This window comes from Myotis myotis, unplaced genomic scaffold (genome assembly GCF_014108235.1).
Source record: "Myotis myotis isolate mMyoMyo1 unplaced genomic scaffold, mMyoMyo1.p scaffold_m19_p_20, whole genome shotgun sequence".
Taxonomy (NCBI): Eukaryota; Metazoa; Chordata; class Mammalia; order Chiroptera; family Vespertilionidae; genus Myotis; species Myotis myotis.
Genome location: NW_023416325.1, coordinates 12,758,607 through 12,779,296, shown reverse-complemented (window position 1 = coordinate 12,779,296; position 20,690 = coordinate 12,758,607). Strand labels below are relative to the sequence as shown.

General features: G+C 47.1%; 1 protein-coding gene across 6 annotated transcripts in view; it reads right to left on the bottom strand.

Moving 5' to 3' along the window:
* DGCR2 (DiGeorge syndrome critical region gene 2) overlaps positions 1-20,690 on the bottom strand; it is a 47,991-nt gene that overhangs the window by 8,356 nt on the left and 18,945 nt on the right. For 4 of the 6 annotated variants that reach the window (XM_036353335.1, XM_036353332.1, XM_036353331.1 and 1 more), the window contains 5 exons: positions 13,213-13,338; positions 10,001-10,220; positions 7,998-8,074; positions 5,307-5,483; positions 1,162-1,365 (listed from right to left, as the gene is read on the bottom strand). In XM_036353335.1, the coding sequence (XP_036209228.1) occupies positions 1,162-1,365; positions 5,307-5,483; positions 7,998-8,074; positions 10,001-10,220; positions 13,213-13,338 (804 nt within the window). The remainder of the gene's footprint in view (positions 1-1,161; positions 1,366-5,306; positions 5,484-7,997; positions 8,075-10,000; positions 10,221-13,212; positions 13,339-20,690) is intronic. The other 2 variants (XM_036353333.1, XM_036353336.1) reach the window with 1 other exon arrangement.

The window sequence follows — 20,690 nt, the reverse complement described above, 5'->3', positions numbered from 1 at the left end:
TGAGGGCCCTGGTCTCCTGAGAAGTCTTCAGGGCTGGGCGGGCTTCACAAGCCACTCAGCCCACAGACTGGTCATTCTTGTATACCTACATCTGGTCATACATGGTGTCTGCACTCTCCACAGCCAACTGTGCACCTTTGATGGGATACGGGCCACAGTAGCCCCTTTTGCTGAGCCTTAAGTAGCTTCTGACACTGATCTGCCCTCTTGCCAGCAGCCTTCCTGACAACTCTCTGGAACACTTGCTGTTGTGGCTCTCAGCTCCAGTTCCCACTAGCACTAGGCAAACCAGCCTTTCATCCATGGGGCCCTAGGGGTGGAGAGAGCTACCACGCCCACCAAGCTGCTTTCCTGCAGGGCCTCTGAGTCCAGGGCCTTTCACAAGTCTCTGCCCACATCACTCTCGTACTGTGGCAGCCAAGACAGAAAACAAATTTATGCTTTTTGTTTACATTTCTCTTGAGATTGTGAATTCATACAGAGATGTCAGATGCACTGGTGTGGTGAACCACCCAGTATATTATATGAACTTTAATGTATGTCTTCATGGTCTTACAGAGCAGGAGCCCCACCTGCTGGTCGTTTTTTTAAAGTGGAAGAAATATCACCCAGAGATCACATGGTTGCATAGTGTCCACCTGCAAAGCGCCACCTAGTGAGGAGTTTTATATTTAATCTTTTTCTTAAAGATTCTAACAGCAAAAATTGATTACTGTTACGTAATGAAAACTGTCACTACCCACCACATCACCTCAGAGAACAGGAAGAGCTCAAATTGGGATATAAGTTGGAAGTCTTGCTCTTAGTCTTAAAAGGAGAGAAGAAAGATAGTTCTGAAGTCATCAATTACAGTTGATTTGTGAACATACAGCCACACTCAAGTTCAAGTTCTTCAGTGAATACTTGTAACCCAAGAGCTAAAATGAGCCAACCTGAGAGACAGCAGTTAGAGGAGGCCAGGTTGTGTGAGACACACGTTTATTAGAGTATTTGCCAATCAAAGCCTGTGAGACAGCTCTGTGGGCAAATGCTGCCATCGCTGCTATGCCATGTGTTGTGGACTCTCACCTCTCACAAGCCCCTGCCACTGAGGAAGCAATGGGCCATGTAGCCTCTGGCCTTGAATGGGGAAGCTGACTTGTGACCCATCATCAGTCTTACCTGGGTCCAGACACATGAACTTGCAGCACTCCTTGGGGTCCTTGCGGTACTGCTGACAGCCCTGGGGCCGTTCGCAGAGGGCAGCCACGCACATCTCTGGCTCCCCTCCATGGCAGGTGCAGCTCAGGCACGGGTCATCTCCTTTGGGGGTGAAGTAGAGCCCTTCATCCACCACATTGTCCTTGATGTCAACACATGTCTGACCTGCAACAGACACACACAAACACAAATGTATGTTACCAGCAGAACCAGCTCCGAGTCTCCCCAAAAACAACAGAGGAGTTGGCAAGATCAACCTGAGAACCACCTCCTGTGAGTGCTGTTTAAGAGAGGTCACTACAGCTCTGACTGGTTTGGCTCAGTGGATAGAGCGTTGGCCTGCAGACTGAAGGGTCTCAGGTTCGATTCTGGTCAAGGGCATGTACCTTGGTTGAGGGCACATCCCCAGTAGGGGGTGTGCAGGAGGCAGCCGATCGATGTTTCTCTCTCATCGATGTTTCTAACTCTCTATCCCTCTCCCTTCCTCTCTGTAAAAAATCAATAAACTATATTAAAAAATAAAAAAAAGAGGTCACTACAGGACTCTGTTAGGACAAAGCACACCTGGCCAGGGCACACCTAGCTGCAAACCTAGACAGCTAGAACAGAGGAGAGTGCCAGATTCCAGGGGAAAGCCCATGGAAGTGTCTGCTTTTACGATACCTAAGCCCTAGCTGGTTTGGCTCAGTGGATAAAGCGTCACCCTGCGGATTGAAGGGTCCAAGGTTCGATTCTGGTCAAGGGCACATGCCAGGTTGCAGGCTCAATCCCCAGTAGGGGGTGTGCAGAAGGCAGCCAATCAATGACTCTCTTTCATCATTGATGTTTCTATCTTTCTCTCCCTCTCTGAAATCAATAATAATAATAAAAAGATGCCTAAACAGTTTAGTTTTCCTCAATTCTAAGATGTACCTGCTGCACGTATTAACCATTTTAAAATCAGAATGTGTTTTGAATGAGTCTCCCAAGAAGCTGCTGCTACTGCTTGGGAAGACAGTCCATTCAGTCCATTACTGAGGCACACACAGTAAACTCTGTGCAGAGATAACCTGGGATGAGAAGAAGAAGAATGCCCATGGTTAGAGTAAGGAGGAAGCTGAGAACTCAGAGCCTTAAGCTGGCAGATATTACGGATGCTTGGGAAAGGAACTAGGGATGAGGCAGAGGTGGTGTCCAAAGGGATGCATGCTCACTGAAAAACAAAGGGACATGAAAAGGAAGTTAGCATCTGTCTCTAAATAGGTAGGAATGTCTACAAAAACTTCAGAAATTCAACCACCATTGGTTGATGCCTCACTTAAGACTGGAGTCAAATCTACAATTCAAGTGCTCAAGAACTTTCAGGGCAAGAAACTCAGATAAAATTGTTTTCTGCTTGAATAGAAAAGAAAAGAATGAGGAGAAATGAGAGCACACTGACAGCAAAATGGGACACATCAAATGAACCACTATACACAAATCAGAAGGACCAACAGGAGAAGGTAGGAGAAGGAGCAGGAAAAAATATCTGAAGAGACAATGGCTGAAGATTTCTTAAATTCATTGAAAATCTAAATCCTGTACATCTGAGAAGAGCAACAAACTTCAATAGGATCATTGCAAAGAGCTAATAGAGCAAAACAAACCCAAATCAAGACCACAAAATAAATTCTAACAAAGAAAAAAACCACATAATGTTATCTGACCACAGTATGATTAAGCCACAACATTAGAGACTACTAGTAAATACAGTGTATAATCTGTGATTAACCTATGACAGCATGGCTTCCTAGAAGGGGGTAAACATAATGACTAGGTAGGGGCATCAGGAGGCTCCTTCTGGAGTGCCGACAACACTCCACATCCTGATCTGGGAAGTGGTTCCGTATGTGTACATAAAACTTGCACTTAATATTTATGCACTTTGTTTGTATATCTGCATGTATAGAAAAAACTGAGCCTCTTATTAGAGGAACTAAAAATTAAGAATCTAACTCTAGAACTCAGAAAAAGAAAATAATACCAAATGATAGTAACAGGATGAAAATTTGCAGCAGAGACGAATGGCACAGAAAACAGATGCAAAGCACCGAGAATCAATGACCATCCAAAGCTGGTTCTTTATCCTGTAGATGAATCAAAGAGGCAAGCAAGACTGAGCAATACGGCCCTAACCGGTTTGGCTCAGTGGATAGAGCATCAGCCTGTGGACTCAAGGGTCCCAGGTTCGACTCCGGTCAGGAGAATATGCCTTGGTTGCGGGCACATCCCCAGTAGGGAGTGTGCAGGAGGCAGCTGATCGATGTTCTCTCGCATCGATGTTTCTAACTCTCTATCCCTCATCCTTCCTCTCTGTAAAAATTCAATAAAATATATTAAAAAAAAAAAAAAGACTTAGCAATACAGAAGGAAGTATAAATAATATTATAAGTCAAAAGGAGGTCATAATGACATGCCTCAAAAATGCAAAGAGAATGCTAACAGAAGTTTGTAGCAATGAGTTAGAAATTTTATATTGCATGGGCAATACCCTAGATCAGCGGTTCTCAACCTGTGGGTCGCGATCCCTTTGGCGGTCCAACGACCCTTTCACAGGGGCCGCCTAAGACCATTCTGCATATCAGATATTTACATTACGATTCATAACAGTAGCAACATGACAGTTATGAAGTAGCAACGAAAATAATTTTATGGTTGGGTCACAACATGAGGAACTGTATTTAAAGGGCCAGAAGGTTGAGAACCACTGCCCTAGATGAATATGATTTACCAAAACAAACTAAAATATAACTAGAACACTTGAATACATTTAAATGATTTCTTTAATCATTAAAGGAACTAAATCAATATGAAAAATCTGTACCCAAGACATACGTATACACACACGTGCACACGCATGCATGCACACACACACATCTTAGCTCTGTCCACTGAGATGTTGTAAAAGCAATGAGCATAATTAGTGCATAGTCCTCCCTTGGAGAAAAGGCTAATTCCACAGAGTACAAAATTAACCTGAATGATAGGAACAAGTCAAAAGGACAGCTTGTGAAATAAAAACCAATAGAACTCAAAGGAGAAATAGACAATTTCACAATTCTACTTGTGGACTTCAACACCTCCCTCTCAACAACTGATAGAACGCCTAGACAGAACGTTGGCAAAGATATAGAATATTTGAACACCACAGTCAATCAATAGAATCTAATACACACACACACACACACACACACACACACACACACACTTGCTTTCACTCCCCACCCAACAGCGGAAGCCACATTTTTCTGAAGCATCCATGGAACATTCACCAAGACAGAGAGTCACCTGGAGGCATAAAATACATCTCAACAAATTTAAATAACTTATCACATAGAAGTTATTCTCTGACCATAATGGAATCAAACCAGAAATCAGTAACAGGAAAATCTCTAAGCAGACGGAAACTGAATGATGACCTGCCCTTGCCTCCCAGGTTGCATCTGGGCACGATTCCATCCTCCACTCATGGCGGAGGGGACTGGGTGAGGCAAGGGAGCCCTCCCTTCGGTCAGCACAACCACACTGCTAGCCCCCAAAGCTGGAAAAGACCTTGATGTGGAATGTGGGTGAGAGACCACAGGGACCAGCTGACGAGGGTAAGCGGTCCAGACAGGACAGAGAAGCAGAGTGAGGGGTCTCACAAAGACCCCAGGAGAGGAGGGGGAGGTGAGCAAAGGAGTCAGAGGCACCTAGACACCACAGTATCTGGCAAGTCCTGTCACCATTCTCATTTAGTTTACTAACATCCAGGTAGGGAGGGAAGGATTTATCACCTCTATCCTGGGAAAAGAGAAACGAGGGCCAGAAATGGCCATTGCTGTCTAGGTCACAGAACTAAGTAGCAGGCCAGTCAGGCTCATACCAGCCCTGGGTCCCAGGCTAGGCTCTAGCCCTCACCCCCAAGGCACCTGTGCACCTTCAGAGTAAGGTGTGAGCCAGGCACAGCGTGCCTGCTGCCTACTATAAAATGGGTAAGTCCACTCAAAGTTGACATCAATCAAGGTCCAGAAATTAGAAAGCCACATTCTCACAAGAAGCATCATTCCTTCCAGCTCACTAAAGGAGTCAAGTTCAAGGTGGCTTACTTCTTTTACAGAGAAACGAAGACTTCTCATAGCAGTTCTCCGCATGCCAGCTGTGCAGGTCATGGTTGCGGAGAGTGGGGAAGTGGAAGCATTGCAGCTGGGCGCAGAACACATTGTCACTTTCAGACATGGCCGAGGCGAAGATGGGGTCTGGGGGCAGGAAAACCTCTGAGGAACCTATAGGGGAGACAAAAGGGAGGGCTGGCCATTACAACATAATGTCAACAACGTCAACATCCCAACCATGTGCAGTCTTCACAGGGACCGAGGCCTGCCCTAAAGTGGACCATCAATCAAAGAGCTCATGGACCACCATGAGCTCAATTGTGCTGCAGTTATGGCATTAATTCACAACCTCCCTTAGCTCCATGGAGAGCAGGTTTCAGCACTGGGCGATGGGGGCCATGCTCCGCAGGCCAGGGAGGCAAGCGCACGAACAAACCCTACTGGGCTGAGAGCCAGAGGAGGACCATACTTAGATGGGGATGTTTAAAGGCAGAACAACAACATGAAGAGTGAAGCAATGGGTTATAACACAATAATGAAAATGTGTAAGTTCATATGGATAAATTGAACAAATAATAGGGGAGGGGAAAGTTCTCCTTTACAATAGAGTTTTAACTGATAAATAGAGGACTCAAGAAGGAGCCCATTGCTTCTGCCATGAATGCATAATTTAGGCAGAAACGTGGCCCCTACACCCACTAGGAGCACCAGTTGGCCTGGTGAACTCCTGGAAGGCTCCCTGGGACCCACTCCCAGCTCCAGAGAGACTGTCTGTAATCACTCAGCTATTACATTTCAAGTTGGAAATCAGGCGATCAAAAACCACGCTACCACTGCACCCCCGAGTGGGGGTGCAGGGGTGTTGGGGGAGGGGGCCATGAACCTCTAAGCCTCTTTTCTAAGTCCCATGAATCTAGCAGTCTCCTGATCATTCTCCCTCAGATATAACAAATATTAATTAGCAAGCCCTACTCCTGTAAACAGGCACTCAGGTGACACTGTGCAACAACTTGCCTTTTGGAGCTGACATTTGGGGGGGGGGGGGGGAGTAAACAGTGAAGACAGATTCTGAACAACAGAATAAGTGAAGTACACATGTCGAAGGTCATGGCTGCTATAGCAAAAAGAAAGCTGCAGCACAGGGGTGAAGGCAAGCCTCAGAACAGAGAATGGAGGAAGAGGGCTACACTGACATTTCTGACTGCTTGGGTTCAGTGGGTCTCTCGCCACCCACCGGCTCACTGTTTTGCTGGGACTCAAGGGACCCTGCATCTAGCCATAGTGATGGCTAAGATTTATTACAGCGATGCAACAATATACACCAGCAGCAAGGGAGGGACAGTTCAGGTGGAGTCTGGAATAATCCAGGCCAGGCTTCCTCATCCTCCAAGCAGGAAGGTGCCATGGAGTGGGCCACTGCCAGCAGCCCTGCAATACATTTCTGCTAAGAAAAGCCTGGGTGCTGACCTCCGGTCCACCGCAATTCCAGACTTGCCAGGGAAGCAGGTGTTCACCGTAAATCCCTGTTTGTGCCATCTAGGCAGCCTGGCACAGCAGGCTCCATTTAATCCCCAAGCCGGTCCCAGACACTAGCCAGGGCCAGCCTGGCTACACTGCCTTCTCCTGCCCCACACTGGCATAAGCCTGAGCCGGGAAGCAGTGGCCCAGGGAGGGCTTCAATGGGAACAAGGGTGACCCAAGGGAAGAGAAGGTGAGAAGAGCAGGCATCCCTGTGGCTGAAGAGGAGGGCCAGGAGAGTGGTGGAAGGGATGGCAGAGGGAAAGGGCACTCCAGGCCTCAGTGAGGACAGTGTCTTTGCGGGAGGAGAGCCATAAACAGGTGGGGCAGAGGAGTAGAGGACTCTCGCACAAACATGTGAGGAGACTGGGCTGGGTGGGAGTGGGAGCAAGGAGACCAGGCTGGCAGCGGTGGCTGCAGTAATTTAGGTGACTAATGGCAGATCTGGTGGCTGCAATCTGGCAACAAGTGATGAGATTTTGGACACGTTTGAAAGGGGGTGAAGTATGAGAGGAGTCAGAGAGGATCCCTATGTCTCTGGCTCCAGCAAACTCCTCTATTTTAATTCTATCTGCCTGACAGCTTTCCTTCAAGTTTTGGATTTCCGAACTTCTCTGTCCTAGAAAGCCTGAACTTCCCTCCCTGACTCATGCCAGCTGCACACTTTGTATGCTCATTTTTATGCCCTAATTAAAGTCCTTACCTGTAAAAGGAGGATGGTGAGTCTAAACATCTGGCCAAGTAAGAAGCAACCATGTGTTCCAGAAAAGACCCTAGCCTGGAAGAGGGCCTGCTGGTCACCAGAGCCCTCCTGGGCCCATTCCTCCCCATGTCCCCTGTATCAGGTACCCCTAACAGGCTAGGCACCATGGATGATAGGGGGTGGGGGAAGGAGAGGAGACCCTAGCAATATATCCTGTTCAGGATGGTATACCTCAATTTCATACTCAACAACTCTTTTCAGAAGAGGCTTACCCTTTTTCCTTTTTATTTAAATTTATTGATTTTTAGAGAGAAAAAGGGAGAGAAACATTGAATTATTCTACTTATTTATGCATTCACTGGTTGATACTTATGTCTTGATTGAGGACCAGACCTGCAACCTTGGCATTTCGGGACAACACTCTAACCAACTGAACTACCCGGCCAGGGCCCAGAAAGGCCTACCTTTGAATGCTACCTCCCAGTGGCCTTCTAAGGAGCTGTTCCGGCTGGTGACGACATACTGGTAGCCAACCCACAACCTGCGAGAGGGCAGAAATGCAAGGAACCTTAGCATGGCAGCAGGAAAGCAGCCACTGATTGTGCATGAGTGTATTTTAATAGTTACACTGACCATTAAAGTACTGAGCCTCTAAAATGCTAATGACTTTTTAAAGTTTTTAAATACTTACTTTTAATAAAATACATTAAAATTCTAAAGAATAAATTCACAGGTCAGAAAAAGTTTTATCTTGAGTGACTCCTGCCAAGACTGTCTTATCGATCCAAGAAAGCTTTCAGTCCGGCCAGTGTGGCTCAGTGGTTGAGCGTCGAACTATAAACCAGTGGACACAGTTTGATTCCCAGTCAGGGTCATGCCCTGGTGTTGGGTGGGTGCAGAAGGCAGCCAATCAATGATTCTCTCTCATCACTGATGCTTCTATCTCTCTCTCCCTCTCCCTTCCTCTCTGAAATCAATAAAAAATATATTAAAAACAAAACAAAAACACAAAAAGCCTTTCAAGTTCTAAGCAAGACCAACCTTATCTGCGATGGACATAGAGGCCCTGTGAATACACTAAAGCAGAGGTCGCCAACCTTCTGGACCTCACGGACCACCAGGCACAGAACAGTACCTTTAAAGGAGTGAATTTTATGGCATGTGAATTAATCTCAATAAAAACCAAACCCCAGTAAGTATACACTGCAGGGGTGGGTAAAAGCATGCTCACGGCCTCCAGCTTGGTCACGTGCTCAGAGCCAGCGTGCCCAGGCCTGCCCAGAACACAAGTCACAGCACGGAGGGGGCGGTGCACGTGAACCTGGTCGACTGCCACAGCCACCTGTTGTGTGTGCCCCTCATCCAAGCCTTCCAGTCCAGCCCTGGAGATGCCTTCCGCAAGTCCCACCACTGTGGGAGCCATGGCATTGTGCCACTCTGCCCCTTCAGCCTACTGCCATGCACACGCCCACCTGAAGGAGACAGGGTGCTTCCCTACCTACTGGGCTGAGCCCTCTTGCTTTTCCATGAACTTATAACCACCCTGTGAACTAGGAATTATTTTTCTCACTTGGTAGCTGCAGAAGAAAAAACAGCATGGTATCATGATTTGCCAGTGTCACAGGATATGATGGTGGAGCCCAAAACCCAGCTCAGGTCTTAAAATAAAGGCTCTCTGTCCACTTGACATGGTCCTCTTGTTAATACGGCAGCTTGTGCCTTTGCTGGGGAGTACTGGCAGTCTGGCAAGCTCTGCAATTCCCACTCCTGCCCCCAGCAGTGTGGATGGGGCAGCATGAGGCCACACATCACAGGTCATAGCACACGCCTGCCCCCACAACCCGGGGCCTGGGAGATGCTGGCAGTTGGCCAGTTCCCACACTTTCTCCTCAGTGCTACAGAGCCTGGGGTCAGGAGCCAGGTTCTGGAGTTAGACTGCATGGGCTGGAACCCAGACACATCCCAGCTAGTGTGTGCCTGTGGTCACATGCTTGTCCACCTGGGCCTCAGTCTTCTTGCCCACTGGTCTCCTGTGGTTTCTGGGAGGACTGAGTGATCGAGCCCATTGAAAGCACTAAGCAGTGGGCCTAGCAAAGCCTGTTTTCTTGGAAAGAACTACCACCCACCTGTGCACCCCTTGTGCTGGGCCTAGAAAAGCCCACACTGAGCAGCCCCTCCTGACACAGGCTAGGTCTCCTAACACGTCAGCAGTTGCAACTGAACCTACAGAGGACCAACAAAAGAGACTGGCCCAAGGTGGCAACCCATCTCTGCCCTTCCAAGATCCCCCACCCCATCTCAATGCCCACTCTAAACCACTGAATCTCCATTTCCAGTGGGTGGAGCTGCTCTTCCCAAAAATGCCGGCTGCTGGCTATGCCTTAGGACTACCATGGCGGCCAAGAGGCCATGTGCTTGGTGGGCACTGGTCTGAACTCTGGCCCCTGGGTTCCCACCCAGTACTCACTTGTGCTGGTCCTGCCAAGCGAAACTCCGCTCTGGCTGGTCCCATTCTTGGGCCAGGACAAAACGCAGCTCCTGGTCGGTGGAGAAGGTGGCAAGGGAGCCATTGACGCGTTGGCAGGTCTGTGCAGCGTCCCAGTAGTTCTCTCCACTCAGGTAGACCCTGTAGCAGCTGGCCGTGCCTTCATAGTGGTGCCACCCTGTCGGACACTTCCCTAGGAAACATGAAGGACAGAAGGGGAGTTGTCCCCCCAAATTAGGATCCTCACTCCAAAACAAAATTTTATGTTGCTCAGAAATCACCCTAGAGAAATGGGGAAACTGAAGCTCAAGAGGAAAATTTCTGCCCCTAAGAACCACATACTTTGTGGCATACTCAAGTTTCTCTACAATACAGATGCAACCTAAAGTACAAGTATATTCAGTGGTGAGTCTTCCCATTTGTAAAAGGTCTTTAATTTACTTGGCAGTAAAGACTCACTGCTGGATTCTTTGGATAAAGTGGATTCATTCTCTAAATAAGTCTGGTTGACCAGATGGCAGAACTGCCCACACCAGCTCACCGCAAGTCCTGGTAGGAGTGAGCAAGGAGGTTCCCTGCCCACTTTGCCCTCACTGCCCAAATGCTGGCTCTTTTGGTCACTCTGCCAGCAAGCCCACGGCTTCTTGAGCCTACTCCTTGGTTCTCTGTTCACATAGGGGCTGGCTAGCATTCCCCTAAAACAGAAGCTCAGGAGATCATAGCTGGAAGGGCACTGAGGTTGTGGGAGCAACTCCTGCCTTCTACAGATGAGAATATGACGCCCAGGTGGTTCCATAGTGGGCAAAAGCCAAGTAGCCAGTTGAAGTCATAGTCTCCGCTAGATGAGATGGGCCAGATATCTTCTTGCCAGGTGGACCCACCCTGAGAGTGGCAAGGCTCCATACCAAATGGCTGGCCTTGGGTAAGGGTAATGACCTGTTCTACAGGATGTATAACCTTCAAATGCCAGGGTACCTAACTCCTAACTAAAAGTACACTGATGGGCCCTGGCCAGTTTGGCTCAGTGGATAGAGTGTCGGCCTGCTGACTGAAGGGTTGCAGGTTCGATTCCTGCCAAGGGCACATGCCCGTGTTGTGGGCTCGATCCCCAGTAGGGGGCGTGCAAGAGGCAGCCAATCAATGATCCTCTCTCTTCATTGATATTTCTAACTCTCTTTCCTCTCCCTTTCTCTTTGAAATCAATAAAGATATATTTATAAAGAAAAAAAAAGTACACTGATGGGCCCTAGCTGGTTTGGTTCAGTGGACAGAGCATTAGCCTGCAGACCAAAGGGTCCCAGGTTCGATTCTGGTCAAGGGCACATGCCCGGGCTGCGGGCTCGATCCCCAGTAGGGGGCATGTAGGAGGCAGCTGGTTAATAATTCTCTCTTATCATTGATGTTTCTCTCTTCCTCTCCCTTCCTCTCTGAAATCAATTAAAAGAAATATACATACATACATACATACATATATATATATATATATAGAGAGAGAGAGAGAGAGAGAGAGAGAACACTGATGAAGAGTAACACTTTTTTTTACAAAGCCAGTTAACAAAATGCAATTTTTTAATGCTTCAACATCTTGTGGAACTAGTAAAACTTCTTAAAGACTGATGGCTTGTGTTTTTATTGTTTAAAATATATATATATATAAAGTATATATTTATATTTACTTTATATATATATAAATATAAATATATATATATAAAGTATATATTTTTATTGATTTCAGAGAAGAAGGGGGAGGGAGAGCTAGAAACATCAATGATGAGAGAGAATCATTTACCAGCTGCCTCCTGCATGCCCCTGACTGGGGTTTGAGAGCCCACAACCGAAGCATGTGCCCTTGACCGGAATCAAATCCAGGAACCTTGAGTCAACAGGCCGAGGCTCTATCCACTGAGCCAAACCAGCTAGGGCTTTTAAATATATTTTATTGATTTCAGAGAGTAAGTGAGAGGGAGTGAGAGATGACACATCCGTGATGAGAGAGAATGATTGGTTGGCCACCTCCTGCACGCCCCACATTGGGGATTGAGCCCACAACCCAGGCATGTGCCCAGACCGGGAACTGAACCATGATTCATGATTCACTGAACCCTGGCTCATAGGTCGATGCTCAACCACTGAGCCACGCTGGGTGGGCTGTTTTTATTATTTAGGACACGTGTGTGTGTGCGTACCTTATTATGAACAATGGGAATGAGATTACATGAGAGGAAAGGTACCCCTGGCCCCAGAGCCAACAAGGCATGCCGTAGCACTACTGCAACGCCGACAGTGGGACAGCACCATCTGCCACGGAGCTCATAGGAAGGCGTTCACTGTAGACAGGAGCCAGCCCTCAGGGACCACCAAGCAGGAGAAGGGGAGGTCTATGGAGTTCATGGAATGGGTGTGAGGATAGGGGGACTACCAGGTGGCCTTTTACTGTATGTTTTCTAAGCTCCCTACCACCATGATGTGTTTAACCTGCCAAAGCCCCCATATGTGGGTTCCATCTGTCCCAGGTTAGAGGTGGGAACACCAAGGTGTGCAGAGGCCAAGCATCTCGACTGGCAGGTGTCAGCTTGGGCTTCCATCTTGGCTCCTCACCCACATCTAGGAATGGGTCCAGAGGAAGCCCTCTGGGGACAGAAGCCAGTGAGTGGGGGCAACAGAGAGAGGGAACATCTTTTTCTACCCGTTGAACTTTGTGGAATTATTCCCTACATAGATTACCCATTCAAAGAAAGTAGATTAAAGATAAAAGGACAGTGCATGGAGCTGAGAGTCACGATTCCAGGGGCTGCCCCATTGGCTGTGTGAGCTCTCAGAGGCGCAGTTTCCTCACTCACCAAGCTTGCACTACATCCCTGTGACAATCCCTGGAGTCCACAGCTCAAAGCCGAAGGGACCTGAGTGTCTGTGTGGTGAGAAGACTTCTGCAGTCCAGCTCTGAAAGGCAGCCATCTTGTAAGCAGCCGATTCCATAGCCCAAGTTGGTGTCAAGGATTCACCACTCTCAACCTGGATGGCCTTGGCTGGGTCACCGTGCAGCCTCATACCAAAAGAGGATTATGCCAGTCTGCCCTGAAGGGCTGTTTTAAAAGACACACTGTACCCCTCACACAGCCAAGTGGCACCAGGAGAGCCAGGGAACATATAGGGTTATGAGGCTTTATCACACACAGGGCAGGTCTGCAACTTACTGCTGAAGCGAACAGGCTGCGCCACATTCACTGCGTGGAAATGCGTGGGGTCGCCACCTCGGGCCCGCCCCTGCCTCGGATCCACAGCTTCCTTCCCATGGTAAGATCGAGAATCCCCAGTCACTTCTGAAAGCAAAAAGAGAAGTGGACTGTAAACACTGCTCTCACAGCAGAGTGGGCAGACTACTTGAGGCTGGGAGACCAGATGTGGTTGAGCATAGATTACATTTATTCAGGTTTTCTTAAGAACTCTATAAAATGTTGCTATTGGTATCAAATGGGTTATACGCACATCTTACTAAAATTACTCCTTAGTAGTCTTCATTTTTTTACTACTATCATGAAATGAGGTTTTCCCTTCTTGTATTTTCTAACAGGCTATTGCTGGCAAAGCACTGGGTCAGCCATTCCTGCTGCAAATCCCTCAGTAGCTCTAGCCCAAGCATGCCAAACTCACAGCCAGCAAGCCGTATGCCTTGTTTAACCATGCTTGCTCTATCTAGCCCAGGGGTGGGCAAACTTTTTGACTCGAGGGCCACAATGGGTTCTTAAACTGGACCGGAGGGCCGGAACAAAAGCATGGATGGAGTGTTTGTGTGAACTAATATAAATTCAAAGTAAACATCATTACATAAAAGGGTACGGTCTTGTTTTTTTTTTAGTTTTATTCATTTCAAACGGGCCGGATCCAGCCCGCGGGCTGTAGTTTGCCCACGGCTGATCTAGCCCCTTGGGGTTTCTTCTAGAACATAGGCTGCCCTCCTGCCCTGACTACCTGGGAGCCTCCCCTGGGAGCATGAAGGGGGCATGGCATGGGGGGTGGAGGAACGTGGTGTGTCTAGGGCAGCCGTGGGCAAACTACGGCCCGCGGGCTGGATCCGGCCCGTTTGAAATGAATAAAACTAAAAAAAAAAGACCGTACCCTTTTATGTAATGATGTTTACTTTGAATTTATATTAGTTCACACAAACACTCCATCCATGCTTTTGTTCCGCCCTCCGGTCCAGTTTAAGAACCCATTGTGGCCCTCGAGTCAAAAAGTTTGCCCACCCCTGGTCTAGGGCAAGTGGTTGGAAGGTGAGGTGGTGTCCCACAAACCCACCTTCCCAGACTGGCTGGCAATTAGCCCCACTGACTAAAGTTTCTCCAGCCATCTGGCTCTGCTATTATTACAGACTCTGATACTCTTTTTATTTCATAAATAACCTATTTTTTCTCAGTATAAAATAAATATTCAATGCAAAATATTTGAAAAATACGTTTGAAAAGACAAAGCGTATTAGCCCATTACTATGTTAGGGCCCACCCTTCAGTGTCTTTTTTTTACATAAATCCTTAAAACTCTATTTTAGGATCTGCTTTGTAAGCTTAAGACTATATACAGCTTCCCATATTCTGAAATAAACTTAAGAAGACCATTTTTAATGGCTGCATGGTATTCTGTGAATGAATTTCTTTAATTACCACCATCTCCTATGGTGCAAAATTTAGGTTGTTTGCATCCTTCCAATACTCTAAGAAGGGTTGCACTGAACGACTTGGACATAAATCTGTTTGTGCCTCATTATTTTCTTTTGAGACCTGAGAAGTCATGAGCCCTACCAGATTTGGCTCTCCCCCACTAAGTATTGAGGAGAGTATTTCCAGCTCCTTCTCTGGCATATGATGGGGAGCGGGTGTCCTTTGATTGCCAATCATTCTAAAATATAAAATGTGCTACCAGTGTCTGAGATAAACTCAACATAAAGCAAAGACCTCAAAGGGAAAGCATCTTCGAGGCCTTGGAGTGATCTCATCATCAACACAACCACCTCATTTGCTGCTGCCCCTGTGGAAGGTGGCCTGAGGCTGCAGCTGCTCTCTTCCAACACCCAGCCCTAGGAGCCACTGGCACCATCTCTCTAGGACTGGAGTGCCCCATGCACACACCCTGAGCACCACTGCTCCCGGGAGGAGACGGACAGTTCTGGCACAGGGACAGCGCTACAAAGCCCTCCTCCTCCCTTCTCCAGGCAGGCAGAGGATGGGGAAGAGCCACAGTGCCTCCTGAGGGAGGGTGGACTTAGGATCGGGAGATGAGGGAAGGGAACGGAGGGGCTTCCCAGCAGAGGGCACACAGCTTGGGCAAAGGCAGGCATGTCTGGGACAGGCTTCAGGACAAGCTTGGGTGTGGTAGAAGCCACACCTAAATTTCATATCTCCCTTCTGTCTGCTCAAACGAGCAAGACCTGTGATTCCACTTGACGTCTTGGCCCCTTCCCCAGACCAAGAGCAGCATCTGGTCTATGACAGGCCACAATGCTCACAGACAGATGGATCCAGGACAGTGATTTTTCAATCCTTTTCATCTCATTAAAATTCTGTGGCATAACAAAAAATATATATAATTTTTTGCCCATCTGACAAAAAAAAAAGAAACAATTTTGATTCATTCACACTAGATGGCTTTTGTTGTATTGATTGCTGTCATTTTTAATTTGACAATCTAAGGTAAAAGAGGCCAGTGCCCCTGACTAAATATTGCATGCTTTAAAAATCTTGCAGCACACCGGTTGAAAATCGCTCATCTAGGACATGGGGGAAGAGAAAGAAAGGTAACAGTGTTCTGCTGGGTTACATAGGTGCTGACCATCACCAGGTGGCCTGGATGCTGACTGTGCAGAAGAGAAGCCATCTGCAGCATGGGGGTGAAATAGTTAAGGAAAGAAAGCCTGGTGGTGATGGAAAAAGCTACTTTGTGCAGAGCAGGCTTCTCCAAAGTTCAGAAGGCAATTTTGAGCCCTTCTCTTTTCTATCATTTCTCTTCCTACCCAAATGCCCACATCCATCCCATCACTCATTTATTCAGTGCCCATTACATGCTGCCAAGGAAACCTACCAACACAGACATGGGCCTTTGCCAGCAAGAAGGGGAAGGGCGTGGCTAAGGAGGTGAGGGTGGTGGGGGAAGATGCAGAGCACAGGATCAGCATCCTTACAAACCTATCAGGACCCCTCTGACAATAAAGAATTTGCTTCTGAGACCCAGTGTTTCCCCATTAGGGCCAGCTGGAGGGTGTGCAGCTCTCACAGCTGAGCCAATTTATGTGCAGCTATGCAGACACCCCTCCGTTCCCTCTCTACTTTAGTGTGCCAGGCACTGTCCGAGGCATGGGGAATACTGTAGTGGGCAGTGAACACAACAGAGAATGATCCTGTCCCCGCTTAGTGATAAGACATGCCCTCCTGAGCCTTCCTCTCCCATCCAGCAACTGGCCGGGACTGTGACTGTGACGGGGCCCAAGCCCAGTCCTGCAGTCCTGGAAAGAGTGCTCCCTGCAACACAAGCTGCCACTTATGCTCTTCTCTCCTCAGATGTTCTCACCAGGACTCCAGAGCAGCTCCGCCTACCAAAGACTGAATGGGAACCCACAGAAGATGTGAAGCCAACATGGTTGACTTGCTATTGAAAAAAACAAAACAAAAAACAAGGAAAAGGGAAATGTTATACAGATGGGAAAGCAGGCTCAGTAGTGTCATGAGACTTGCTTCAGAGCAGAAGTGGAACACAGAAGAGGTGGGCCCTCCTCCTCCAAGTTCACAAGACCTGAGTCACCCTGTCTCACAACCTGGCCACCTGAAGCCTGTCTCCACCTGACCCCCAGGGCAGCTGCCTCCTCTCCAGGCTTTCAGATCCACTGGGCACCAGGCTTTCTGCTTCCCCAGCACATGTCTCAAGGGAAAGCTGGGCAGCTGCTCGAGAGCCCAAGTCCAACATGGAAACTGAGTCAGGGCAGGTACTGGCATGCTTGCTTCCCAATAGCATTTGGCCAGAAATGAGTATTATATGTAAACTAGAGGCCTGATGCATGAAATTCATGCAAGAGTAATTCCTCCCCCACCCCCCCTCCCCACCCCGCTGCCAGCACAGGCTTCCCTCTGGCACCCGGGACTAGGGCTTCCCTCGCAGCCCCAGCTTCCTCTGGAAGGTCGTCTGGAAGGTCATCTGGTCTAATTAGCATATTATGCTTTTATTATTATGGATAAAATATAAAATATGAGTGATTCTAATTTGTGTTTCTAGAACTTAAACAAATATATTAGGTCCAGATGAGCTTATAACTTCTCTGAATGGAGAGGGCAAGAATGACTGGAGCCTCTTCAGCACACACATCACTTTCCTACTTTACACCAAAACAGGTTTAAATCATGGTAAAAAATCAGACGTTACTCAGTAAGTCAAATAACACTTACTTACCAAAATGGGATTTCTAACATGAGAACCTAAAACGTGTATTCTGCTGTTGTTGGGTGATCCTGTAAGTCCCCAAGGCTCTGTTCACTTTCTTTATTGCTACCTTTTGATAAAGTGAAGATCTTAAGTGTTCTATATTATCTTCTAGAAGTTTTTCTTTAACTTGAAACCAATTTTCCTGTATGTTGTACATTAGGGATCCAATTTCTTTCTTTTCCGACTGTCACAGCACTACATACTGAAGAATCTAACCTTTGCCCAGTGACATGTAATTCCACCTCTGCCATATATCATGTTTCTGGCAGCTCTTCTGTTCTACTGGCCAATTCATGCTACCCTGAGCCAACTGTAAAGTAAGCCTTGACATTGGTAAGGGAAATGCTCACTCCTGACTCTTTTTCAATATCAGGACATTATTCTTCCAAACCTTAGAACTGACTTGCCACATTTCCCAAAAACCCTTTGGAGATGCACTGAGTCCACAGATCAGTATAAGAACAGGCAGCTTTAACATATTAAGTCTTCCTAGCCAAGAACATCCTGCCTCAAGTCTTCTTTAATAACTCTTAATAAAGTTGTAAATTTTTCTCCATTAAAAATTTTACACATCTTTGCCGAAGCCGGTTTGGCTCAGTGGATAGAGCGTCGGCCTGCGGACTGAAGGGTCCCGGGTTCGATTCCGGTCAAGGGCATGTACCTGGGTTGCGGGCATATCCCCAGTAGGAGATGTGCAGGAGGCAGCTGATCGATGTTTCTCTCTCATCGATGTTTCTAACTCTCTACCTCTCTCCCTTCCTCTCTGTAAAAAATCAATAAAATATATTTTAAAAAAAAAATTTTACACATCTTCTGTTAGTTCCCATTTATATCAAATATGGTTCAGTTAGAAGAACAGAAACCATGCCAGCTATTTCAAACACAAAGGGGTTTAATATAGGGAAGTTGTGCTTTAGAAACAACTGAAAAGGCTGGAGGTTTGTGTCAAGTGGGCCACCTCTGTCTATTTCACCATTGCAGCTGCATCCAGAGAGTCAGGAAGCTGCTGTTGCCATCCACAGGTGAGGAAACTGCAGAAAAGCGCTGCCAGACCACAGCTGCCCTGCAGCCCTGAGACAGTTGGCCAGTGAGGGATGTGGAAGCCACTGCACTCACTCATCTAGGTCTAAACCACACATCCATGTCAGAGCCAGAGGAAGAAGGATTCTTCTACCTCTCTTCCACTTTCCAAATTTCAAGGGAAGGATCTCATGGGCAAATGATACCCAGAAGCCTACTGGCAGGGGATCTGAGCCTTCCAACCCCAAAAGGCAGGGAATGTACTACCGAATGCCCAGCCTATAGCATACCACCCATTTTCTATCTTACAAAACCACACTGATATTATGATCCACTGCTACATGTTTCATTTTATTTGACCCTGTGGCCTTATATCTTATTGTAATTTTAGCAGGCTTTTAGAAGGGCAAAGAAATAATCTCGCATGGTCACTCCAGAGTCCTGAAGTCCATGTTCAAAAGCAAACTAAGTTCTGGCCGGAGTGGCCCGGTGGTTAGTCCTTGTTGAGTTTGTGCATGCACAGTTGTCGTCATCATGCACTCAATGGTCTGGGTCTAGAACAAGCATTGTCAAACTCGCGTCCGGTCGTGAGTTTGACATGCTTGGCCTAGAATATGCCATCTACTCAGAACTCTGGGCTCTGTAGGATAGACTTTATTTTTCTATCTGGGAAGAAAATACAGGAACCTATGTAAATTCAAGTCAACACTTACACTGAGCAGACTTGTAACCCTTTGTGCCAACCAAGTAACCCAAAAGAGAAATCAGATCTAGTTCCTGCCTTCAGCAAGTCCACTGAGCATTGAAAGATGAAGCTGAACCATACAAGTGCCTATCATTGCTTCCAATATCTATAATAGGGCAGTTATTACACCTAACCTTCAAAGCTAAGCCAAAAGGTGCTTTGAAAACAGCAGATAAACCATGCTCCCATTTTAAAGCAAGCCAGGAATCATTTGGTTCTTTGTTCAGAAAACTCTCTAGGAGGCTACATATGAAGCCTCAACCTGTAAGTCACACCAGGGGAAGCTCACCAGGCCAACCCAGCATATAGGAAATTCTCAAACACTGGGAAGTTCACACTGTCTGGTCTGTGACCCAAGGAATGACCAGGTGGTCTCCCAGACACAGAACTATCCCAGAGGCTCCTAAACCAGCCACCACTATTCAAACTCTTATTTGGAAAGGTAGGCGCCTCAACCACAGACATGCTCATCTAATGAAGGAAGAACAGGCCTAAGGGATGATTAAAAAATAAGTCCCGCCCTAGCCAGTTTGGCTCAGTGGATAGAGTGTCGTCCTGTGGACTGAAGGGTCCTGGGTTCAATTCCTGTCAAGGGTACATGCCTGGGTTGTGGGCTCGATTCCAGTAGGGGCATGCAGGAGGCAGCCGATCCATGATTCTCTCTCATCATTGATGTTTCTCTCTCTCTGTCCCTCTCCCTTCCTCTCTGAAATCAATAAAAATATATTTTTTAAAAAAAAGAAATTATTTAAAAAAATGGGTTCCTTTACAGGGGTCATTTTTTTAAAAAAATATATTTTATTGATTTTTTACAGAGAGGAAGGGAGAGAGATAGTTAGAAACATCGATCAGCTGCCTCCTGCACGCCCTCTACTGGGGATGTGCCCGCAACCAAGGTACATGCCCTTGACCGGAATCGAACCCGGGACCTTTCAGTCGGCAGGCCGATGCTCTATCCACTGAGCCAAACCGGCTTCGGCTACAGGGGTCATTTTTAAAAATGTATATATTTTATTGATTTTTTACAGAGAGAAGGGAAAGGGATAGAGAGTTAGAAACATCGATGAGAGAGAAACATCGATCAGCTGCCTCCTGCACACTCCCCACTGGGGATGTACCTGCAACCAAGGTACATGCCCTTGACCGGAATCGAACCCGGGACCCTTGAGTCCGCAGGCCGATGCTCTATCCACTGAGCCAAACCAGTTAGGGCTACAGGGGTCATTTTCATAGACAAATACATTCCAAACAGACCACCTCCATTTCTTGTTTTGGAACCATCCCTCAATGAACTGTCCCAAGCTCAAATGTCAAATGCTAATTGATGTCCCACCTGATCCCCTAGTTGGAGTTTTTTCCAGCACCTGGCCTATAGGAATTACAAGACTCCTTTCATTTACTGAATGCTGAAAAGGACCTCATCCCACTGAGGAAGAAGACAGG